General features: G+C 40.3%; 1 protein-coding gene across 1 annotated transcript in view; it reads right to left on the bottom strand.

Moving 5' to 3' along the window:
* Positions 1 to 25,399, bottom strand: part of shank1 (SH3 and multiple ankyrin repeat domains 1) — a 77,658-nt gene extending 52,259 nt beyond the window's left edge. The window contains exons 1-2 of the mRNA XM_055005322.1: positions 25,015 to 25,399; positions 2,630 to 3,187 (exon numbers count right to left, since the gene is read on the bottom strand). Of these exons, the coding sequence (XP_054861297.1) occupies positions 2,630 to 3,136 (507 nt within the window). The 5' untranslated portion in view covers positions 3,137 to 3,187; positions 25,015 to 25,399. The remainder of the gene's footprint in view (positions 1 to 2,629; positions 3,188 to 25,014) is intronic.
* Positions 25,400 to 26,694: the final 1,295 nt, after the last annotated feature.

Below are 26,694 nucleotides of genomic sequence, written 5' to 3'. Positions count from 1 at the left end.
TACTGAAAACGCTGTATTAGGGGACAGTTTCTCTTGGCAAGTGCTTTATATATATATATATATATATATATATATATATATATATATATATACATACAGGAGGTGAAAGAAAGGTCAAATTTAATATCTATATAAAATACAGCATAAACATCCACATCAATCTGGACAGTCTATTTTATCTCTATGTGCTTCATTCTCATTCCACCTTTATTTATTTCTGTCAGCTTCACTTTATCAATCTGAATCTATCTCTTAAGTCCTAGATCATACAAAGCTCTTAGTTACCACCTATTTACTTTGATCTACCGCTATCTGTCTGTTTCCATTTACCTTTATCTCTATCTTCTTTGTACTTTCATCTACTCTGTCTCCACCTTTTTCTATCTCTTTCTGCACCCATCTCTAAGTGCCACGGTGTGCCTCTGTGTATCTCTATCTGTCTTTGCTGCCTGGCACATTTCTGAGGTTTTGACTCCAAGCATGAGTGAGCATTCTCCTGCCAAGTGTTCCCATTTATCCATCTTTTGACAATTAAACTTTGATGCCGATTTGTTAGAATAAATAGGGAGTGGTGAATTATTTATGGTTGGATTTAAAAACACTGAATCAAGCACACGCACTCACACAACCACACACTGCTGAAAACACCCATGCACAGATCAATAATAAATCACACAGCAGCAAGAGGGAGGAAGAAGCGTTGAGCGAAGCATTTATAGTGCACTGGGATGGTAAATATAAAATATGGACACGCATACAGATAGGCTGTAGTCTCAAATACATATATTTCATTTGCAGTTTAATTCTTGCTGATGATTTATAAAGCCAACAATGAACACAACACAGAGGCCTTGATCGCTTTACAGAATGAAGAAAAGAAACAGACAGCTAATGTCTGAGGAATGGAGCTTTCTTCATGTCAAGCACAAAGGTAGTCTGGTATAGTTTTAATCTAGAAATGAGCAAATAGTCTCTCATCTTTTTCTCTCCTCCTCCCTTCTTATTCTTCTATTTTATTCTCCTGTTCAAACACAAACTTGGATGCAGCCTCAGTTCCTCACACAAGTCTCTGCTCCTTGTAATTAAATTATCAGTACAATTGAGCATCTAGGCATGATTCACTTGAACAGATCACTCATCATAGAAACGCAAGAGAGGAAACGACAGAAAAACGCTAGAGCCCCGGGAAGTGGTGACAGCTTAATTTTTGGGTGTTGTTAAAGTGTGGGAGAATGGCATACTGTACTTTGAAGCAGCCACATCTCCAGCCTGCAACGCCAATTTACACACACTTCTGATGGAAGCTTCAGTGCTGATGTGATGTAACGCTGCATCTGGGAAATGGAGGGCGATTGCAGATCGGTCTATCATGATTCAGGACAGCCCTCTTAAAACCAGTCACACCGAAAAGGGCTTTTCACAGCATACTTTATTGCACCATTTAAAAGCTCTTTGGCAACATTAAGCCAGGGGCAACACTTCCCCCACTGTTACCCTCTTCTGTTCACTTCAGCTTCCCTCTCTTTGAATCCTCTCATGCTTGTAGTGTTTTTTAAAACAAATTTCTGTCCACATATTCTCACCCTGATTGCTCTTCTATGCATTTTTGCTCTGCCTCTTGCGTTCTCTCTCTCTCTCTCTCTGTCTGTCTGTCTGTCTGTCTGTCTCTCTCTCTCTGGAGCTGGGTCACCTTGAAAGTCTCTCTCCCTCTCTCAGATCAGTCACTTTGCTGACAAGTATTTGTGCTTCTCTCAGTTCTCCGCTGGTGATGCAGAGAAGTGAGAGAGAATAATATTCCCCAGCCTCGGAGACTTGCAGTGTTTCTTGAGCGCTGCACGTTGCACATTTTGACTGAACTAACCCAACAATAAAACCACCGACAGGTGACATTAATAACTGTGATCATCACATTACAATGCAATGCTCTGCTAAAAACAAACCTTGGATATTGGCATTAATTTGGATGTTACTTTGACCCATACCACCCATCTCAGCTCAAGACACTGACAAAGGCTCCAAGGTCTTGTGGAGTCAAAGCCCAGAGAGAGTTGTGTTGGTGCCACAAGGGGGATCAACACAATAACACACTGATGTTTTGAATGTAATGGCAGATCGGTGTATGTTGTCATACACGGACATGGGCAGATTATGAGATGTTTGGCCCCAGGGAAACAGATGCAAAACATATCTCTTTTCTATCTACCATCACTTTGACCATGATATATTGAATTACTACGGAGGCAGAAACTGTTATACAGGCAACCTGAGGTTTTTTGGTTTTTTTTTTAGTATCGAACAGAAAATCCATCCGTCCATCCATTTTCTGTGGGCCCCTGAACCAGGTCAGGTGAATTTCTCAATATTTCTCTTTCATACAGCTGATGTAGTGGGGTTGAAAATTGGTAACATTTTTTGTTTGCCTTAGGTATGTTGATTTGCCTGTGTTTTCGAAGCTGTGAAACACTGAGCTTTCAGCCTCAACCCCATGCTGAGATCATCAGGGTTACCTAATATATTTGCTGTTCGGTGTTGAAACAAATGGGGTAAAAGCATGAAGGGATTGATGCCCTTCATGTTTACAAACCTGTCAGTGACTGTTTTTGTGGGTATGTGTGGTGACAACACTAACCGTTTGCTTTATGTCTGGGATGCCGATCCGAAACACCATCATGGCAATGTGGGTGTCCTCAGATTGCGCCGAGCTGGCACTGCGATCCTTCAGCCTCCTCTGCTGCTGCTGCTGTATCTGATTGGCCGGTTGTTGGTGTGTGGGTCCAGGGTTGGACGAATAGGGGTTAGCAGTGTGTCCAGGGTTCCCCGGCCGGATCTGTCTGTCCCCAGTGGGTCGTCCAGCCAGTTTACCTGACTGCCTGTGTCCCTCACCCCTACCCCTTTGTTGCAGACCTCCTCGTCGGACCTCCTCCACCATCTCCTCATCATCGTCTTCCTCTTCCCCCTCTAGCTCGCCATTCTCCTCCTCTTCCCCATCGTCATCGCGCTCATCTTCTTCCATTTCCTCCTCCTCCTCTTCCTCCTCCTCTTCCTCGTCTTCTGCCCCAGGATAGAGATGTCGATTGTTTCCCAGCATCCTTTGTTGCTCCTCGTCGCTGGACAGGGGGCTAAACGGCATCGTCATGGCGACAGAGAGGGCGGCACCACTGGCAACACCATCATTCCCAGAGAGACACTGAAGGTGGAAAGAAACAAGAGAGAACATGTTCAAAACAAAGACAAATTGCAAAACAACAAATTTGTAAGTGGATGTTTTATTTTCAACTGTTTTTCAGGTCTCAATACAACATCACTTAAACTCTGATCTCTATGGGAACAGACTACTTCACTTACAGACATGCAGTACTTCTAACCCATGTGATGACATACTATTCACACCCTGCATATAAATGAACCATGTGCTATTAAATGCAAGACTTTTCTGCAGATGTCTGAACCTTTTAAAGCTTTCTGTCTCTATGACATGCTGGTATTTCACTCTGAAAATAGCACCAGGTTTAGTATATTAGTATGACTATAATAGAACAGACTCCTAAGGAGATACTACTGTGACACATACTCCCTCCGAAGACATTACTACACAGAATAATGTGTAAATTAGCACTGCGTAGAACTATCCTTATTAAGGTTATATTTACATTATGACCTTACAGAGACAAAACATTTTTCTGTAGATGTAAGACATCAGAGAGTTGATTTTGATATTTCTGCTATTATAGCACCAAGGGCCAAGGCTAATGACCTTAACTGGTGTCTCTGATTAGTGCAACTATCAGAGACCTCCACATTTACACAAATAAATTCATGTTCCATTCAGGTTCAAAGAATTAATTTTTCCTTTTGTATATGCCCTGAAACCTTTCTTGGTGAAATCTTCAGTCAAACATACCAAAATTATCTTGGTATCTTCAATTGTAAATAAATCCATCACCTGTTTTTCTGCCACATCTGTGAATTGTAGCCTCCAAATACCAAGCATTTTTATATTGTCAATTAAAATAAACAATGCAGCTTCCAGGAATGTCAACCAGAACATTAGCCTTTAACGGTAAAATCTGCAATTCTAATCTAATCCAGTCACAATTCGAGAATATCTCCTCATGGCCTGCTATCTGTCCATTCTATGCATACATTAAATAAACTACAGTGTTTGTACACAACCCCAGCTCTGTAGGTGAGAAATAAACAAACTGTCTCAGATCAATCCACACAATACTATTCCAGTATGTTCTGTGCTGCTCAAGCTTATGAATGTTCACAACTCGATGGGGGGAGGGTGGGCATGCTAACTAGCTAAGTATTAGCAATATTTCTACATAATCATAGAGTTTTTTTGAAGTATTCGTGTTTTCTTTTGTAAGAATTTAATTACTGCAAGTGTTCTCATAATAAAAACTATTAAGATAAGATAAGATAAGATAAGATAAGATAAAGTTCTTTATTTCTCCCCACTCCAGGGGAAATTTACATTGTTACAGCAGCTTTATTTACAATATATACAAGGGTGGCAAAATTTTTTAACAGAAAAAATAAAAATAAAAATAAAGTTAAGATGCATATCATGAAACCATTTTGTTATTGGACTTTCAGCGCATTGAAGCTGAGTCAAAATTCAAACAACATCCTCAATAAGCCAATGTACATGCTTACACAGCAGACAATTTGTCACTGCACATCTGCTATACAGACAATCGTACTGCACAACAGCACTTCATATAAAACACCATACACTCTTGCTCTTGCCATCACCCCTGAGAGTGCTGAGAAGCCACTTCAGAGTGCCAGTGAGCAGGATAACAGATCTGTCCCTGAAGGCCTCTGCTTGGCTCTGTGCGCTGTTTCAGGATTTTCAGCACCACTACATTCTGGACAGCTCCGCACAGAACCAAACAGCTGAATAACAAACGATGGGAGGGATGAAGCTTTTACGCAAGGGGACTGACCAATCAGCAGCAAGAGATGGCAGAGAGAGCAGCAAAAAAAAAAAAACAAGGAAACATCTCATTTGAAAGTAATTACACAAATTTATTCAAGTAGCTGTAATTACTAGTCACTTCGCAGATTCAGATTTTACATACAGATGTGAATACCTCTTTCACCACTGACAGCATGCAAAAACAAATTTGTACAAAAAAGGATTGTAAAGGATGGTTTCTCATCCAAAACATTCCTCTGGAAAAAATATTAGCATCAAGCTTGTTTTCATTTGATTCTGAATGAACGTCAAGTAGAAAATATTGAGGTGGCTTTAAATTATAAATTGACGTGTGTGTGTGTGTGTGTGTGTGTGTGTGTGCGTGCATGTGCGTGTGTCATGAGGCAACTGTGAGACACAGGGGGAATTAGAACCATGTTTTGATGGAAAAAAAATGTGTTAGACTTGTAATGTTGCAGCATTACCCTTGGGACACTAAAAGAGAGTAAGTTAAAACTACCAGCTGTCCAGCTCACCAAGCAAAAAACAGGAAAAATGATGGATGACAGAACTATACATGTGGCAATGGATATTCAGTTTAAGGTGTTGTTTAGTCTTGTATTAAAAGGTTTTCTGTCTTCAAAAATAAAAGTGTGGTAGTAAGTCGCGAGTATTACACCTTTCTATAATATATCTTGCTCCAAGACTTTCCTTGAAACAAGAATCATCATTAGATGCCAGTAGAGAAGTACCTGCGTACCTTGATCTGTGCTGTTTGGAGGCAATACCTCAAATAAATTAAACTGCTTTGTAGAAAATTTAAATTCCTACCACAGATCTTTATTTGATTTAACTAAAAACACCAATTTAAACCTAAATTTGAGGCGATACAGCTTGTTAACATGATTTTTTTTTCTGCCTGAAGAATATATGTCAGTTTCTCCTTTTCTATTTCTCCTCACTTTTCACATACACAAACAAATTCACTGAGTGCAGAACGGGTTGTGATAAATACTGGCTCGCTGGCAACATGTCTGTCTCCAACTTTTGAAAGCTTATTAGCAGTCTAACTTCTGTTCACAGTCAAGAAGAAAGACGGAGACAGCAGACAAGTGTGCAGTAAACTGAGTACATAACATCCAGATTGTATCATCCACTAATGTCGAAAAAGAAATGGAAAATGAATCGTTATTATCGCGTTGTATGCTATCATTATTGAAGCATAACCATTTTGAATACTTGTCTTAGAACTTCACATCAGCATATCCCATTTATATCTCATCTTATGCTTCACAATTTTTTTTTTACATCAACTGAGGTAAATAGTGGCTACTAAGACAAATGCTGTGGAAAAATCAGTGCACTATATTAGGTCTAAAAATGCACAAATGTAGTACCTAAAACTATAGTACTTTAGTAAATGTAAACATAAATGAGTATTAAATAGGCTCCTATTGTATAGCTGCATCAGCTATTGCATTTTTAAATCTCTGGTAAAGGTTAAAAAAGCCCGACTTAAATGTAAATGAAAATTAATGATGCCTGTTAAATCCAGCTGTTTCTGACCATTTAGAGGAGTGCCAGAGGAATGAAACAAGTGCAATTAAATCAAAGTAAGCTTGTGAGTACAAACAGACAGCGGACAAAAGACGACAAGGGAGGAGAAAGAGACTTGAAACAAAAGCGAATTGATGAATAAAAGAGACAAGGGCAGAGAGAGAAAGAAGAAGAGGGAGAAAGCAGTGAAGTTTCTGCAGGATTTTCAGAATGCTGACCAACCAGATAGAGGTACCTACAGAAGATATGATAATAAATGGAAGTGAACAATCCATATTTTTGCATAGTGCTGAGCAATCAAAGATAGAGGAAGCTAGAGAGGGAAGAGGGACAAAAGGGGAGGTAGCAAGGTGTGTATGTGTTAGAGAGAGAAAAGACCAGTCAAAGGGAGACATAGACATTAAACAGGAAAAAGAAAGCAAATTTAGAGGGAATAAAGCAGAATTAAGAGTCTACAACTATAATCGCAGCGCAAGGGTTAGTGAGACAGAAATTTTTCTCACCAATATTCATCAAAATTTGAACTACAAGCACGCTGCCTACACATGAGCTGGAAAAGCAAAATGGATGCTTGCTTTCTGTACTATCCTTATGCAGTGGTGTTGTCACGATAGCAAAATTATGACACTGAATCAATATCTGGTAATATGATAATGATGATGCTAAACAAAATAGATGGCAGAGCATGGAGGGTAAACTTTAAATTCAAATATTTTAACATTATCAATGTAAAGCAGCAAATCATAAGACAGCAGGAGTGAAATATTGTATTACATGTGTTTGTATATTTTCATAAAACTGGAAAAAATGCTCTCTAAGATCAGCTTTTTACATATTCATCTCTCCACCTTCTCCATCACACTGCTGCTTAGAAAAGGATAAATCCTTTGAGAAGTAAGTGGGAGCAGTACTCCATTGCACAAAATTTATATATTTGTAGGAATTCAGTTGATAATTCTAACTGGTATTTCTGATCTGCATACTTATGAATGGCTTTTATTTAATTTATAGCAGCTTAGTAAAGTTAAGGTCATCAGTGTGATTGTTGTGTTTGCATTAGGGATGTTATTGATTATCAGTTAATAAAATGCCTTTAATAATTTAACCAATTAACGTTTTATTAACTGATAAGGCAGAAAATGAAGGATAAACATGTCAGAAAATGTACTGTACATTAGCTATAATACCTGGGAGTGTAGCTAGTAAAGGGCCACCATGAAAAAGTCTTCTGTGATGCTTAAAACCTACCTACAGAGGTCTCAGTTGTATGTAAACTGAAGTGTGCTAAGACAGCGTCACTGTTGAAAGTAGTTGATAATCTAAGCCTTAGCAGTCATGTCATGTTACATTAGCTTTTGCAGCGGCTACTGTAATGACTTCATTCAAAGCAGCTTCATCACTACGTAGAATGATTATGAGTTCACTTCCTGTTATCGATTAATCAACAGTTAATTGATGAGGCTGCTGATAGTAGGTTAAGAAATTTGTTCAAAATTTGCATCCCTGCTTTGCACATAGAGATGTTGGTCAGTTTGTCACATTGGTCAGTTTTTGTTCTTGTTTTTAAATTACAACTGCCCTGGCTATAATGGCTATAGGCAGATTAATGCGATGTTTGACTTCGTGCATCTATGTTGTGAGCAATCCATGGAAAGCACTTGCATTTGGAGACATGCCTCTCATTTTGTGACCATGAAAGCTGCAGTGTGCTTATGAGACAAGAAAAAGCAGTTAACATGCCCACCATGCCTGCAGGAAGTGGAAGCAGAGCACTACATACACACACTGCCCTGCTGTTACACAGGAAAGCAACTCACAGATAATACAGCTTCTATTAAAATGCTGTAATTCTTAAGGTAGTGATGCTAATAAAGTGGGGTACAGTGTCGTTTCTAATGGCAGGGTATTGGAATAGCTTTCTAGTATCCCTGCTCTTAATCCTATGCTCACTAACTACAAGCAATTGCAAGTCACACTAAGGCAGATAACAACAAAGTAATAAGTTTGGCTGATATGTGGTCCTTAAATAAATGACCCGCACAAATTTGGCCTAAAGCTCGTGCAAGAGTTATTGCAGTTCATCTTGAAGAAGAAATGATTGCACAATCTATGGAAGCAGTTCACTTAAAATTACAATTGTTAATGGTGGGTCTGTACAAAATTTCACCAACTGCATCTCATAATTCACAAGATATTTGAGTCAAAATATAAGTGGTAAGCCAACCAACCGACCAACAAATGGACACACACTTCCCTAGAGCTCTGCTGCTAAAAATACGAGGCTTTCAGCTAAGGGGAGAGAGCAACATATCACAAAAAAAGAAGACAAGAAAATGGCACACATGGATGGACAAGATAAAACAAGAGCAAGAGAAAAGAGAAGAAGGATACAAAAGAAAAAACTGCAGAGACATCAAGATGAAACAAAAGAACACTGAAGGAGAACAGTGCGGACAGGAGTTGAATGTGAGAGGTGGTTGTGAAATCAGAGGTGTGAACTCAAAGGGCTGGATGGTTGAGAGCACAGAACAAGATGAAGGTGTGGTTGAACCATACAACCAATGCCAAAAGTCAATACTTACATTCATTGTACTTAGATTTGCCCTCTTCCTACATTTCAATGCCAATAAAATGCAATGAGCCCCCATTTTTGCAGAATTTATTTCTTGTCATGTAGGAAAAGGCTCTGAAACAGAATTTAGACTCAACACATTAAAATGCTCCATTGAATGCCATAATGATATTCACTTTACAGGGAGAAGCCCCTTAAAGGAGGCTGGTTTCTGTGCAGGTTTATACAGACACAAACCTTGAAGCTGTTGAGTAAAATCCACCCACACCGCACAGTGATCATCAGCCTTCTTAAATAATAATCTGAAAGTGTATGGTGTGTTTGTCACACATTCTTAGCTATTTATTCACATTTTCTTAAGGTATATTAGCCTGATCCCAAGGGATGGGGGTGAGAAAATGAAAGTGAAGCTAAGAGGCTGAGCCCAAACTTTTAAGAGAATCACTCATTGTCAATTAAGTTGGAACAGGCCAGGGCAGGGGGAAAATTCTGAGAGAGAACGTGATAATCAGTTCCCGGGAGAAAAGTCACGACTCACACATGAAAGACCTTCATAATGAATGATGTGTGTGTGAATTTATGTGTGTCTGAGTGATGATGAAGAGGGCGATGAAGCGATTAGATATTGCCTTATGCCAAAAAGTGATAATCATCTCCTCGTCTTCGTATCTGGCTGTAAAAATCTTTATCTCTCACCATCCTCCTTGGAGAGCTGTTTCAGTTTCAGGTCATATCATTAACACTTTCAGCCAGCTCTGTCACTTAAAACTACATTAACCCTGCTAACCCTCGTCTCATCTAGCAATCACAGATGTTAGTTCCACAAGGGAAGTAAGAACACCCTGTCGTGAAGGTGGATGTCAAAGGAATTTCAAATTAAAAATGTATTAGCTGCACAATGAGGGAATACATAACTGTTTTTACACATAATATTAAGCAGATAGATACTATTACAACTTGTTAAAATGTGATATTTTTCTATGAACACTTTGCAGAAGTGTTGAAGTTGATTTTGTACAGCCACTGTCTGCTTTATTTACTTAAGTTGGATGCCACAATGAATGTGTAGCCCTGTGATAGACTGGTGACCTGTCCAGGGTGTCCCTTGCCTTCACCCAACGTCAGTTGGGATAGACTCCAGCCCCCCCACGACTCTAATGTGGATTAAGTGTTGTATAGATGCTAGATGGATGGATGGATGGATGGATGGATGGATGCCACAATGCATGAAAATAAAGGAAAGGATAAGACATTGCTGCATTCAACTGTAGGCTATACATCCTGCAAGCAATGAGTCATTTCAGCATTACTGTAATGAATATTTAAAAGAATAGTCAGACCTTTTGGGAACTTTGTTTATTCACCTTCTTGTAGAGAAAGATCAGAAGATTGTAAGGCTTTCAAGTCTCTCCAGTAAATGCAAAGCCACTGCAACTGCTTATCTTAGCTGAGCACAAAGGCTGGAAAAACGGAAAATAAAGTCTCTAGGAACTGTGCTGAGCAATTTTGGCCAAAGTAACCACATTGGATGAGGAAAGGTCTATAGGCTGAAAATCACAGAAGTCTGAAAAACTCTTTCAACATAGGCACCCAGTGAACTAACACTGTAAGAAGGAATTAGTGGGGCACCATGTTAGATTAGGGTATTCCTTATGTCTGTATACATGGACATGTCTAAAACTCACAAATTAACACGTCCTTTATTTATATCTCTACTAAAAATTAAGTGTAAAACAACAAGTCGCGTTGCAAGTGTGTGGCAGATTAATTTTTGGCAGAGAGCAGTGACATCTTGGCATCTCATCACTATGAGGTAGGCAGACAAGCAAGCTTTAGCATTAGTGACCTTCAGAGGTCCTGATAGGTGGCCTTGACTCTGTTTCTGATTTGTGCAAAGTTAGGTTAGCTACCTGCTGGCGTCATATTTACCATAAAGACATGAGAGCAGGAACAATTTTCTTATCCAACTCTTGGCAAGAAACTGAATAATCTAATTTCCTAGAATGCCAAACTATTCCTTGAAATGTAAATTTGCTTAGATCTTTTAAGTGTTGAGCCTAAGTGTGTTGGGAAGACCTGAGCTTAACATGCTAAGTCTAAGTAATAGAGTAGTGAGTTAAGGAATATTAAGAAAATAGGAAATTTTATTTGTTTGACTGCTAGCAGTGTTGTGTATGCATGCCCCTGCCTCAGCACATTTGCTTTAGATTCATTTGTACTCTTGCAAAGATCTGACAGCTTTCATATTTATCTGTTCTGCTGGCACAGCCACTTCCAATAGTGTTTGTTGTCTGGTCTCATATTTCACGCAGCAGTGTGTTATGCACACACAGACTATGTCAGTCTTGATTTTCATGTGTTGACATGCAACTGTGTTGTGCAGACAGTAGTGATATATTTGAATTTTAATCACCCAGTTAGATTCTAAACTCTTAACAGTATGTGAAACGGTATTTTGATAATTCATTTTGCTTTTTAGGTAGTCTGTAAAACTGATGGTAAATATACTTTGCATGGGTTCCATTGTGCCAAAATAATTACTACTTATTGGTTATACTTTAGGAGTCTTGAGGATAGACTGCATTTGCACTATGTTAAAAAAAAAAAAGAAAATATCAGGTCACCACAAAAATCTGATGATGCTAAGCTGGAAATATCTCAGGTTGACATCTTGTCATTCAGGTTTGATAAATCTGTAAGGGTGAGGTGAAAAAAAAGTTCAGAGAGGAAGGACACATTAGCATTAGTTGGCTTTTGGCAGTGCTAAAATGTTTTGTGCAGGGCTGCATTGTAATCATTTGTAGCAGAATGTGAATTCCAGTGGTAAATTTACTCAGTATGCGCTTGAGCACAAATCAACAAATGAAACAGGTGGCTGGCAATTCTGGTAGTAACACCCTTGTCAAAAATGAAATGTTAAGATATTCATGGATGGGGAACAAGTGAGATGAGCCATTAACATCTGTTTTAAAAAGACGCAAAGCTCACGGGAGGAGATGGCATGTTTAGCAAATTTGCGTTTTGGCAAGGGAAAGATGGATTTGATCTCTGTTTGTTCACTCAACACACAGGTACCAGGTGTCAGTGTAGTCCATATTAATCCTGTCTCGTGTACAATCATGCACTCATGGTGTGCTTGAACTTTCCACTGGTGACAGAAGACGATGAGCAGCGAATAATGGGGTTATGAGGCAGCATTTCCACTTCAACTTGAGAGATTTCCGTGTGAGAGGGAAAATGAGGTAACTTTGCTGGGTGACTTGCCAGAGTCTTGACCTGGTTCTACTAAGCTTCAATCTATCTACAGTCTGTGTGATGCCATCAAAAGACTGATATCCCACCAGCACAGTGACATTTACCCTCCCTCCTTCCCTCTCTTTTTATCTCTTGCAAACACACATGTATCTTCATGCTCTCTCTCCCTCTCTCTCTTTCTCTCTGGTTCACCCTTTCTGTTATGTAGGACATAGTGTGTATATAGATAGATATTTTCAGTGTCTTGGTCCCCAGGAAATTTCACTGGGAAACTTCCAAAGAACAGATCGCCCCACTTTCCTGCCAAACTGGAACGGCCAATTTCCCTCCCTCCTTGTTTGACATCTACACACAAAATGGCACTCTAATGCGCACAAATGGACACAAATCTCCTTTACAGCCTGTTTGTGTATGTAACAACAACTCACATACACATTCACTACTGCAATCCCCTGTGAAGATATGGATACACATTGATAAAAGCTAATATTGTGTGAAAACTCTGACCCTATGGTCAAGTGTGCACACATGTAATCATCCTCCAGCACCAAAGTATCCACGTGGGATCTGTACGTCACATAAAACACTAATCTAAACTGCAGCTACCCCGGGGAGCTCAGCGAAGGAGAATGAAGCCACGTGTTCTACGCACGTTCTGATGTAACCATCCCTTGTGCTATTAAACTAGGGTGAGCGCCGATGGAGGAACCTGGTTTGAGTTTGAAAGCAAAGGGTGGGGTGGATAACAGCGTCACTGGTGTTCTCATCATGGAAATTTCACAGAATTAGGCTCAGGACACCTCTGAAAAGAACACCAGCACATCTGCTGTCCCATAATCTCTGTTCTGTGCACCTGACACTCACTCATCGCATCATATCTACACTCAATATGCAAACAAAAACACTAGCAGACACGCTACTTCCTCTGTAAGGCTGTACAGTGGTGCTTTGAACTAAATACTCGATGACAAAGCAAATATGCTGGTGAATAACGTCCACTATGTTTAGTACATTTGTGAATTTGCATTAAACAAAGTACAGTTGAGATTGATGGGAAAGTCAATCTAAGTTTCATGACAATGCAAACAGCCATTGTGCCCTAAAGGAAATGTCAGGGGGAGTCTATAGGATTCATCCTCTGGCCACCAAGACAACATGTACTACATTTTAATGGTGATAAATTCAGTAGTTGTTAAGATATCTCAGTCCAAAACAAAATGGCGGACTCACTAGCAGACTAGCATTACAATGCAGCTAGTATGACTAAAATCCACAATCTATAATTATCAACCGGCCTTTCCGCTTCCAAACACCCGGTTCCAAACTCATGGAGTTACTTCAACCCAGACAGGACCCAAACCAAAGCAAAAAATACCTTACACAAGACATTCTTGCTTACAAGAAATCAAAAACCTCTCACACCAACATTAAGCCCAAAGACATCTATGCAATTCTGCCTCTCTTTTTGAGCATCAAAAGAAACAGCATTGTAGTACAGGAAGAAGATTTAGAGGCATGTTGGGGAAAAGCAATAAAACAACCCCCCAGAGGGCTCCCTATATATAGACAACAGTGGTTTATCGTGAAGATGTGAGTGGGTGTAAGAAACTACATAAAGACAAAAGAAAGAAATGAGTGTGTGAGCTTTTCCTGAGGGGTAAGAGTGACCGCGTAGCCTATTTCCCTGTGGTTCAAAATTGTGTTTACTGCAGGCTACCAAATCCGGCATCCAAACACAGTCATGTTTTCCAGACCATTAACATCAATTTAATAAATGATAGCTGGAAGCACAGACAGCCAAGACAGGAAAATCATAATTAGCTACAGTAATTTTTAAAGCTTTCTCTTTCTCTTATGCCTTACAGCTGGTGTTCACTCCCCCTTTTGCGGACCTCATAGGTCACTGGTTGTTACAAAGCTACTGATGTCCTTTGAGCTACAGGTTTGTTCATTTGCTTACTTATTGATCAAACTGAGGTCAGACTGTTTACTTGTCAAACCTTGACAGCTGATGAATGTCAGAGCTGCATACAGAGCTGCTACCATTTTACTGAGCAACCAGCTGAAACTCCTATTCTGCAATGCTCAAGTTTTGGCAGTGATGGTACTGCAAAGGCTAATTTAGATGTAGATTAACCTTAGAAGCTGGACTGTGACTGCTTAGGTCCAGTTAAGTAATCCTGAATATTTGATTATTTAAACAGTTGTGCTTGTACACTGGATCATTTGCTATCAGGTGGCTTTTAACTGTTTTTCATTTATTTTGATGGAAACCAGTTCTCATTATGCTTAATAGAGACGGGGGATATCTTGGTTTCTGTTCTGGCAGATTTTTTAATCTACTAGATCTTTCACGTTATATACTGAATGTTAATAACAGCTTAAAATAGCATTATGTCATATCAGTTGGTGAAAGATGCATGCCTTTATATAAAAGTATGACAGTTTGTTAGTTTTATATGAAGTTACATGTTGTTCAAAAAACTCTTTTTATTATTCATGTTAGTCACTAAAAACACCTCCACCACTTTTTGATGCAAATTAAGTTTTACTGAATATTACACACTGTCTTCTTTAGTCCCAGTAATAGTCCAAAGCCGAATATATTCAGGTATCAGTCACATAAAAGAAAGAGGGCTGCTCCTCACAAATGACAATGTTTGTTATTTTTGCTTTATAAAATTATTGTAACGATTAACTGTTTATGAAAATAGTTGCTGTTTCTTTCTGTTGATCTACGATTTGATCAGTGGCCTAATCACTTCAGCTAACAGCAAACCTTTGTACAGGCACAAACAGTATTTATCTGTACATATGTGAATAAGGCCACTGTGTTTGTAAAAGCTCCTCTATTCTCTACAGAAGAGACAAAGACAGTCAATCAGCTGGGGAGCCAGAGAGTCGAGATCACATTCAAATAGCCAGCTAATTAATTAGCTTTATTCGTCATCTCCACTAAATCTCTGTGGGCCGGCAAAGAATCTGTTCATGTTTTCTGCTAGCAGCTATATATGCTTCCTTTTTCAGAGAGCTGAGTAATATTCTAAATCACACAGTCTCATCTCGCTCGTCTGGCTGCGGAGCTGAAGTGGCGGCTCGGCTCAGAGTGGCAGGACCCACTTGCTGCTATCTAGGGCCTCACTGAGGGCCAAGTTGGGGCAATTAGTTGGCAGCGCATGGGGGAGTCATGAATAAATAAACCACAATGGGAGTAGCTGCAGGAGAGGAGACCGCCTGAGCATATGAGGGGCTGTGAAATATTAAAGGTGGATGCTGCTCCACTGCTCGAGGCACCAAACGGGAGGCTACCCATGTGGCAACCTTCAGGTTGTCCCTTTTTGTTTTCTGCAGGCCAACAGAAAGCAAATCGCTCATCCAATTTCACGTCTCAGTGTCGGTCATATTCACAAGAGCATGCTGGATTTCTGTTTTGCTTCTCTCCACAGAACAACGTCCTTTGAAGTCTTGTCAGAAAGTGCCAACCGTCAGCAGAGTTGGTGTAGCAATGGAAGTTTTGATCTTGACCCGCTGGGAGTTGACCAAAGCTGTGGTTGTGATGAGCGTGCAGCTCTGACAAGAGTGAAGGCAGGTTTCATGCAGTGGTTGGAACTCAACACCTTCTACCAGGAGGCAGGACTAGAGTGATTCATACTCACTTAAACACACTCAAAATGAGGTAGAACGAACAGGGGGCCAAAAGCCGGACAAAGCTATCTCGGTTTGAGAACATCTTGTCTGACGAAGTGAAGGGAGCTAAAAACTCCCTGTGGTCCAGAAGTGGCTGACTCAGCACTTCTTCCACGAGGGTCTGTGGTTTCACGTTTCAAGGCTTTTGAATGGAAAATCTATTTCCTCAGACAGATACAGCATCCCAAATAGTCACATTACTTATACTCATGTTTTACCCATCCTGTACTTGGTAAATCTTCACTATGGGATTGTGACATACAGATTAAACAAATCCCAGTTAATCATTAATCTGAATTTTATACCAATTTTACATGTCAACTGCACATTTCAACTCAACAATTTTAACAACATTCATATGACAACCAAATGTTAGCCAGCTCCAGATCCACTTCTTGTTCATTTGTATAGGTTTTTGCTCATGCAAACATCAGTCTGCTTCTTAAATATAATTCATTGTTTAGTACAATATCTGACAGTGCAACAACGTTTTGACCAATGCAAATCTGCATGCTCAGTTTCTTTTATATACACACACACACACACACGCACACACACACACACATATATATATATATATATATTTGGCATTTTTGCAGCTTCATTTGATAGTCATAGTGACTAGTATAGTAGTGATAGGAAAGTGTGGAGAAGAATGGGGGAATGACCTTCAGCAAAGGGCCATGGGCGGGAATCAAACCCATGACCGCTGCATGGGACTAAAGCCCTAGTTTATGGGTTCGCCCGCTCAACCAGTTGAGCTACCCGGGTGCCCATGCTTCAGTTTCTTTTAAAGTGAAGTTTTACTATTCATAATTCCAGAGCTGCTTCCTTCGTCCTTGTTTCAATCCTCAGACATTCTTTTCTATACCATTTCAAGCTAACTTACGTAAAACAAAAATGAGCTGAATACAGAATTCTGATTGCAATGGCAAAAAGAAGCCTTTGAGGATATAATTAAATACAGAAATAAAATTCTAAGTAATTACTCCACCAGTGAGACGGAGCCTTGGCAAAGTTATGTGATGATCTGTGTTAGTTTGTCTGTTAGCAACGTTACTCAAAAATGGATGAACAGATTTGGATGAAATTTTCAGTGAAAGTCAGAAATGACACAAGGACCAAATTATTAGATTTTGGCAGTGATGCAGCTTACAGTCTGGACCCACGAATTTTTAAAAGATTTCAGCCGTTGGAAATGATAGAGACTGAGCAGCCATGGCGGAGTACTGCGCTCTCTGAGTGCTTTTCTAGGTTTACCTTTGACACTTGGATCTAGTTTACATGAGCAAGCTTTTGAGTGAAAGACTTGAACTTATATTTTTACAATGTGGTATTGCTACCTTTATTTAAATAAAGAATCTGAGTCCTTCCACAACTGCTTAGAGTTATAGTCACATTTAAATTAGCAGATCTGTGCGCTGATATGCAATCACCATACATTTTTTGATGAGACTTTTGTCTTCACACGATATCACTGCCTTTCATTTCCTAGCAACCCTGCTGTCTTGTACAAAAACAGGTTCACCTTCTTGTCCTCCACTTCAATAATTCACTGAGACTCTTCTGATGCGACTGTCGTGTGTTTCTTGTTATCTGGCTTGAAAATGACAGACACGTAACAAAAACAGACGAGGAGCCGAATGACTGCGAGCCACAGATTCAATCAGATTTCATAAACTCCAACCACAGAGGGGGAAAACTATCACATGTCCGCAGTTTTAATCTATCTATGTAGGCCAATCAATATGGCCTCACATCAAATGACTGTTATAGGCTGTGTTTCCTTTGCCTCTATTCATGTGTTCCTCCCTCCGTGTTCAGCTTGTGTTTACTACTTCTCTCTCTTGTATTCACTCTCCTCCTCTTGCTTGGACGAAAAATCTCAACAATGTTATACTTTTCAGTAGCCTTCCATTTTGCTAGCTTCCTCTGATGAAACTCCTTAAGTGCAGGAGAACATGTGTTGAATTATGTGCAAATGTGTGCCCACTGTAAGCCTGAGCATGTTACAGTGAACTCTGTCAGCCCTCTCCCTGTGTTAGCCAAGCGCTGCCTATCATGAGGCACCTTGCAGTGTCTGACGTCCAGGCAAGTTGGCAGGATGTACTGTATCTCATATATCACCTCCCATTGATGCTGCCACAGCCCCCTTCCACTGTTACTATAAATACTGCCAGCTGTGTTTCCATTATTAATGCAGCAAGACGCCCAAGCCTTCCCTGGCCCGAACATAGCCGATTCATCATCTCCCATATACTTTAAAAACACCTACTGTTGCCTACTGCTGGTGCAAACTGACACACACAATCACGCAGATAAGGTGCATGCACGCACACACACACAAACACACACTTCTGTCCATGACAAGTTCATCGGTGAAGGAGGAGGCAGGCACGAAGAGAGAATCAGCATGAACACCAAAAATAGCACAATGCAGCTTGATGACAGACCAGTTACAGTTTGAATAAGACTGTAATGCAATATGCAGAGTGCTGCAGCTCAGTGGAGGTAAATTAAATTAGGTTCTATTCTTTCTTGCTGAAATGCAGTAGCAAATTGAGATACAATACTGCAGTTTAAAGAGGTCACCGAGAGAGAAAGAGGAAAATAATAACAGAGTTTTTGTAATATCCAAGCTAATTAAATTACTATAAAACATAGAGTCAAAAGCTAAACCATGCTTACTGTATTTTCCATTAGCAGCACTTGCCTCCACATTGGGGTTACATTGTGACAAAAGAAAGGTGTGATGCAGCTCGACACCTTTCAATCACAAGTAACAAAACTGACACCAGTTGAAGTTCGCACAAAGCGTCAGTTCACACATGGTGACACCAACATCAGCAGAAACCATAACAACACCACAAAGGTTTTGGTCTGATCTGACATATTAGTTAACACTAATTCCAGCATATGGACAATTTAATTTTTTACTAAAACATCATAAAACAATCTAAAATGGTTTAGTGATTTGCAGCAACAAGCACTGCCAAACAAGATCAATTGTTAATTGAAAAAGTTTGACTATTGCATATGGCGCCATGCCTTCTACAGATTCTACAGATCTCACACATTTCACAGCTTGGTTGGATCAAATAAGCCTCTCACAGATAAAAGAACATGAAACACTCACTGTGGCTGGATACTCTGAACGCTGCTCACGATCCTACCAGCCTGTGGTGCTGCACTCAGTGCTCGTGGGAATAACTGTGAGAACAAATTTAGGATTTCCAGCCAAAACATTAAAATGTTTGTGTATTTGAACTCACATGAGATCAAAGGGAGACCCAAAATTGATTTCTTTCTGGAGATTTTGTATTATCCTTAACATTTTTGGGGTTAGCACGAATATAAATCAAAGATGACAGATTGGAATTCATGTTAATACATCAAATCTACCACTGCAGTGTCACCTACTCATTAAAGATTCATTTACTGGGGCATTTAAATAAAACTCAGATACTAATGCACTTCAAATGCTTCATTGTTTCCACATTCATTTACTGTACTGTTGTTGCAGCTGCCAAATCTCTAAAGTCATATTTACCACCTGAAAGCTGATACAAACAGTTCTTTCAAGTAGGAAGCTCATATCTGCTGTCTTTCCCACAGGACATGAATGCAGCATTAGATCCTCCGGCTGATGTTTATGCCGCTGCCTTCAGTTGTGCACAAATACACAAACACACACACACAAACTACACCCCACCCTACACTGTGATCATCATCCTGGGCCGGCGCTGCTCCACTGCCGCCATGCATCTGCTGCTGCTAAATATAGCCACCCCACTTTGATGATGCAGCGGTGACTGTTGGGAGAACTCAAAAGCCCCCCTCCACACCTCTCAATGGCGCAATTAGCCCTAATAAACTGAGAGTGAATTCATGATGCATGGAGGAGTCTGGCCAAAGCCCTCCACCTCTCCAAACAACCTCTCCTCTAATTACCATCAACAGAGTCTTTGCAGTGGGACAGATGGGATCTGTTTGTGAAGAGGCAAGGTAGGAGAAAGAGTGAGAGAGAGCAACAAAGATGAAGACAAATGATAATGTATGCACCTGAAAAAGTAACCGCATGCCCATCAGCCTCACCTGGACATTGTGTCTAGTGCTAATTAGAAAAGGTTAGCATGTGAACTCTCGTGCACCTCACAGTTGGTAATAATAGCATTTATAGAAAGATGTCACAACTATCAGAATGAATGACTTGAAAAATTCTGTTGATCCCAAACACATTGTAATGAGATTAAAGTTCTCAATTTTCATAAACTTTGATTTATGATCCAGTACTGAAATCACTACAGTGACAGTCCCATTATCATGTACTTTGTGCTAAGCGTAAAGTAGCAAATGCTAGCATGTGGATTAATGTGGTGAACATGATTATACCTGCTGAACATCAGAATTTTAACACCGGTATTCCTGACATGTTAGCATTCAGCTCAGAAAATCCTTGTAAAGCTACACAACATGGCTGCAGGCTTAGTCACGAAAAAACATCCCCAAATTCAATCAGTAGCTCCCAAAATTGAGGCCAAATCAGCAACCTTGGGATCTATGGATAAGAGGCACTTTGGAGAATTTTGAAATACATCAAGTGTCCTTGTCCCCATCACCAGGCTACAGTAGATTTGGAAACATTCCAGCAAAAATTGCCATTTTTGCTTGAGCTGTATCAAACCTATAGAGAGTAAACAGCCTTAAAACGGTGAGTCAGTAAACGGTGATGATTTGAATCCTACCACAACAACAATGCTACATCCATTTCAGTCAAAGTCATATTAGGCAGCCTCTTTATTGGATGTGGTATTAAACCGGTCACCTTCTAAAAATGCAGTTTCAACAACAAATTAAAAGGGTCTATTTCAGCCACAGAGGCCTCCAGGGTGGAAAATTAATTAATGATTTTTGCTCAAATACAGCAAAAAATGTCTGTATATTTACCAAGACTCAATGAAACAACATTGAAAAATGCATAAAATTGTACCCATGCCACAGCCTCCATTTCCATTTACCAGTATGAACACAGATACCCATCTACTATAATGTAGCCCTGTCAATATATTGTTTAAGCTTTGTAGCTAACAGAAAGATTAAGAGCCACACCAGGCTAATATCTATCCACCTAACACAGGGTAGTTGAACGCTCACCAAAAACCGTGACGCTATACTTACTCCAAACCGTGTCCTCCCTTCAAATCAAAGGGGAGGTGCGTCATGACTGGGGAGCATCAATTTTCTGCATCACGCCAGGTGGAGAAAAATGTACCGTAAGTAATGACAGCACCTCTGTCTCCCAAACACTCTGACAGCCTATTAACACCAGACAGTATCATCACTCTGGTATGATGAAACAGTTGCAGACGGTGAAATGATTAATAGAGACAGAGACAGAGCAAGTCACTAAGAGATAGGTGGATAGAGGTAAATGACAGAGGAAAAGGAATAAGGAGAAACAAGTGAGAGGACAACGCTGAAGTAGGACAGAGCGCAGGGGAGGCCTGTCTGTCCCAGATCAGTCGTTTACCGCCGGCAAGAGAAGGAGAAGGAATGAGTGAGACAGAAAAAAAAAAAGAGAGAAAGGAGTGAGAGAGTAAACGAGATGGCTAAATCTGGAGTTATGAACTACATCTCCCCCAGAGCAGTGTAGCAAATATTGAAAAGAAAGTTGAGCTCCACTCCCTGCACTTGGGCAAATAAACCAGGAGAGAGGGTGAAAATAATAGACGCAAAACCTCAGAGAAAATATGGCTTTGACAATGGAACTCTGACAAGTCGTCAGCACAACGGCCACTGAACAGAGGGATAATCAGGCCAAGACGCAGCGTTTACCCCCTTTCTCTCCTTCCCACGCCCCTGTGGAATGGGATTCTGAATTATCATGGCTTGAAATAATCCAATTAATGCCAATTAATCAAGATTTATCTCCGTCAAGGCCTGTTTTTCTGCATGAGTCAGGTAAGCTCTGCCCTGGTGCACTGATAAATCCTCTTTTCTGCCAAGCTTTGTTGAACTGAATGAGTGGCGAGAAGAGATTTTGGTCTCCTGATCCCCACAGAGGGATCTGCACGGGTGGAAATGTCAACTGTGTGCTGTCCTCTGTAAACACAAGTGAACTAACGGGTGCCATTCAATAATACTTTTCCAACCAAGAAGGAATTAATAGAATGTCCCTGCTACATGAGCTGAATGATAATTCAGCTGCTAGGGCAGCAAATCATAGCTGTTTGCTGGACCTTGACTCTCTTTGTGCCAAACAACATCTGCAGCACAAATGGCATAACAGTCAATTAATCAACACTCATCGCTGGCTGCACCAGCCTTTTGAACCAAATCAACTCAACTTTCACACGTCAAATTAACTGAGCTAGGAGGGAGCCAAAGATAACTGATCTGGACTCAGCTTAACTGGTCTGAGCCCCCAAACTTTACACTATCAGACTACCATTTGATGGTATTTCAATGTCATGTAGGGGCTTCAAATATTGTATTTATCTGTTCAATCTGAAGACTAGCTAAACAAACAGGTACATTTTCAGTTACAAACTAATTTGACAAAGAACTATTGGCTTTAGATTGTCTTTCGATGGGGCAACATCCAATTATAATGGTAGGAGTCTAAACAAACCAAAATTCCTTTTTCTTACTTTCTACCAGACAAATGCAATAGAACAGCTCTTTGGGCCGGACGGTAAAAATGATCAGGTACCATCCCAGCATAGTGAATGCAATTACATAATGATAGTACAAGAGTTTAAAGAGAATACAGCTTATTTTACAGAGAACATTGTGTATTTAATAACTTGTGAATTTTCATCCTTGAACAACTCTAGATTGGTACATGTTATTGGTGTCAGAGAGAGACTTCAGCAGAGACAGGTCAAGCCCAGCTCATTTTCCAAGGTGAATGTTTTTTCCGTATGATTAAATATGGACAGTATATTGTTATTTGTCCAATATTTCAGTTTTTTCTGGCCTTTAATGGGCACCACACCCTATAGTCCTTGACTTTTGTGGGTTCAATTTTAGGATTGTGGTAAACTCAGACTTGTCTGTAACAATAGCTGGACAGGGAGGGCTGAACAGTATTAAAGATTTGAGGCTTTAAAAACCATAAACAAAAATATTCCAACAAGTTAAAGAAGCTCCTGAAACTGAGGCTAGCCCAGATATGACATGACACAGTTTTAAATAAAGAGACTGCATCAATCAAAAGTCTGTTTTAGAAACTGGATTGGCTAATGACATTTGGCAAAAATTGCTTTGATTCAACATGTGCTATGTAATGTGTTTGGCAGTTTAACACGCTTCTTTACATAAGTAACTGAAGCATCACTGCCCCTGATCTATGCAGGGCTGGGAACATGAGTTAGTGTGTAGCAACTGCTTGACATCAGTATTGGATGAGTGTGTTTGAACCTAAGAGCTCCACTTAAAGCAAAGACTGAGTCCTGCATCTGTTTGCTTACACTTCACAGAAACATCACTAGACATTGACCATAGCACTTCAATTTTATACGTCAACGTTTACTATAAGCCTCTCCAGAACTTCCATTAATGCGCTGATTGTAGTTCAAAGTTTCACAGTTACAAACTGAAGTCAATATTGTCTGTCTTGCTTGCTGTGACATCTACTACATTCCTGTCCCTGAGGTGACATAACACATCAGAGTATGTGCATTTCTAAGTTCTTAGTGTGTGTGTGGGTGATGCCGTATTATTGTCCAAGCCTCTGCAAAATCGAAAAGTGAACTCACAGTCACATCTCTCATGCTTTAAACGCCTCGATCAGCAAGATATTTGCAGTTAAACTTTAACTTGTGCTACATTATGCTGAAACCCCCCTCGCTGTTCCTTGCAACACTCTGCAATACAGAAGCAGCCTGTGTGCAATTATGAGCACCCCGTAAAGTGACCTGCCGTCACCTTTCTGCAGGGCTGTGCTCAGTACAGACAAAGACATCTATAGATAGACTAAACTCAGGTGGAGAGATAATGACAGGAGCAGACCAAACACATGTTCCCTGCTGACAGGGTGACCGTTTCTTGTAGAGGCACAAAGTCAAGTGAGAGGACAGTAGTTTGAACATCCACTTCTGCTGTTTAATGCATGGAAAAACACCTTCTATACCTGTTCCTGAGCAAAACACTCTACACATTTTAAATGCTAACGTGCATCGGTGTCCATGTTCATCCATGCATATCCTGCCTTTACACACTACAGCCAATATGTCAGTGCAGGCAAAGTGGGATTTAGTGGGTGATTTTATGCACTGTTTAGCCTTTTGATGTGAACATTGAGCAGTAAGCTGCTCTATGCACCCAATCATCAGCAGTCCTTGTCATGTATGTGAATGTCTGTGGGTGGGATTATCAGTTTTACACAATCATAAATCTAAGAGCTGACAAGTAGTATATCTCATACATCTACCTATTTATGTTTTTTTTGTATATCTGATGCCACATATTCTTTCTTATTCCCTGTCTTGGCTTATCTTGCTTCCTGTTTACCTCATCCACAAATCTTTTCTACTCCTACTCTGTTTTATTCCCCCACTTTCCCTCTTGCCCCCTCTTTTGCTCTCTGTGAAACTAGGATAGACTATTTCATCTAATGGCATCGAGCAGTAATCCACTGCCAAATTCTGCTTCGTTTGCCTTCCTTGTATCTGTGCATCCCTCAGCAGATCCTCTCAAGACTTGAGGTTTTCTCATTTAATTTTATTTGCATCCAGTTTTTAGTATTTTGTGCAACTACTGCACATTTTCATTTAAAGCTGGGTTTATGCATGCATACAGTCATGTGACAGAGGAATTAATGTTTCAAATCAATGCAGTAAACTTGAACATGCAAACCCCCTCCCACCTCCTGCTGCACACACATACACCCTTATGACTCCACCACTAGTCCTCTACAAACATGAAATCATGCTCTCCTTAGCGCTATCATTCACCCTCCTTCATTCACATGCATGTCAAGAAAGAAAAGTGGAAAAATAGAAAACATTCTTACTGTCTTCTACAATCCCTGATGAAATACAGAAATCCCTCCTCAGGAAAAAAAAAGGGGGACAGAAGTAGGAAAGACAGGAGGGGAAGCCCAGCAGTTGCCAGTTGCAGAGGAATAAGGAGTGAGTAGGGTTGAGCAGGAAGATGTAATGAAAAGGAAAAAAGAAAAAAAAGAAAAGACAATCACTGCTGCAACAATGAAGACCCTCCTCCTCCACTACCGCCGCCACCACAAGAAATTACAAGGTGTCCGGCGTGCTGCTGTACGCTGAGGGATGGAGAATTATCCTCGGCTCCCAGCCCGTCCTCCAGCAGCAGCAGCTCTGTAGTAACACTTCTATCTCTTCGGTCCGGCAATCTCCCCATCCCTCGCTAGCTATCCTCCCCTCCTCCCTCCCTTCAGCTTGTTCAGAGTACCCCCTTCTCTTTCCTTGCACTGGTTGGTTGCTTTCTCTCCCTCACCCCCCTCCCTTGCCTCTCTGTCTCTCTCCATCTTTCCTTCTCTCTCTCCTCCATCATTACCCGGATACAGGGCATACCCCTCCCTTCTTCTATCTGTCTCTCCCTCTCTATTTCTCCTTGTGTCTTTGATGTTTTGGAGTTAGACTCTTAGCTGTGAAAAGAATCTGCTTTTTTTCCCCTTCTCAGAGAACAGAAAGCAATGCTGAACACAGTGGGATCCACCCAACAGTGCAGAGACACACACCAAACACACACACACACACACACACACACAAATGCATAAAAGAATATCCAATAATTACCATGCAATATCAACAACAAAACCACACGCATCAATTAGAGCGAAAACATTCACCAGATTCCTTCCATAAGCCAACAATTATATCCAAATCAAAGATATAGGGCAGTGCCATATGTAGCAGAGCAGTCAACATGTGTATTCTCATACACACAGAAATATGAATAAGGAATGAAAGAGATGTGTATAGGAGGATGAGGGAAGCCACTGCTGCAATGCTTATTATCATACTTAGAGGGGGGAGAGGGAGCAGAGGACTGTGGGTGGAGAAGGAGCTTTATACTGACGAGCTGAACTGAATAGCAAGTAGAAATCAACTCCATTATGCCAATCAGTGGTGAGTGAAGCATGTCAAACTCGCCAAACAGGCTTTGATGAGCTAACACCCCTTTAATAGTTGAGAGCTCGGGTGGAGTGGGGTGGGAGGGTCATAGCGGTCTGAGTGTATAATAGCAACGATCACAGAGAAAAAATTATGTTTTTCAAGAGTCACATCTCCCTCTTGTTGTTCGGGGTGATTAGAATAAAGTCTGTGCTGCTGGCTGGCTTGCTCTTGTGAATGTTCCAGTGGGATCCCAGAGCCCCAGAATTACAGGAAAAAATAAAAAAATAAAAAATTGCTAGAGAAATACCCTTGCTGGAAAACTGTCTGGTTACAGTTGATCTTGACGAGTGCAACGCTGCATGTGAAATATTGACAAAATATCACAGATTCAGAATCCAGTGCAGAAGCCTTTTTGGATTTATTGTGCCTCCATCCCAGTGGATATTCAAAGGCTCATCGTATAAATCTTGCCTCCTTTTGCTGCACATACTAAACTGTCATTGCATTTTTTTTTTTTTAATTATGTGGTCTATATTCTCCTAAAATATTTTCCGGTCTATCTGATTTTACACGTCATCCTATAAGTCAGCAGTAACATT

The sequence above is a fragment of the Amphiprion ocellaris genome, chromosome 19 (genome assembly GCF_022539595.1).
Source record: "Amphiprion ocellaris isolate individual 3 ecotype Okinawa chromosome 19, ASM2253959v1, whole genome shotgun sequence".
In the NCBI taxonomy this organism is placed as follows: Eukaryota; Metazoa; Chordata; class Actinopteri; family Pomacentridae; genus Amphiprion; species Amphiprion ocellaris.
The sequence above is the reverse complement of the archived record's forward strand: the minus strand, read 5'-3'. Positions and strand labels throughout refer to the sequence as shown.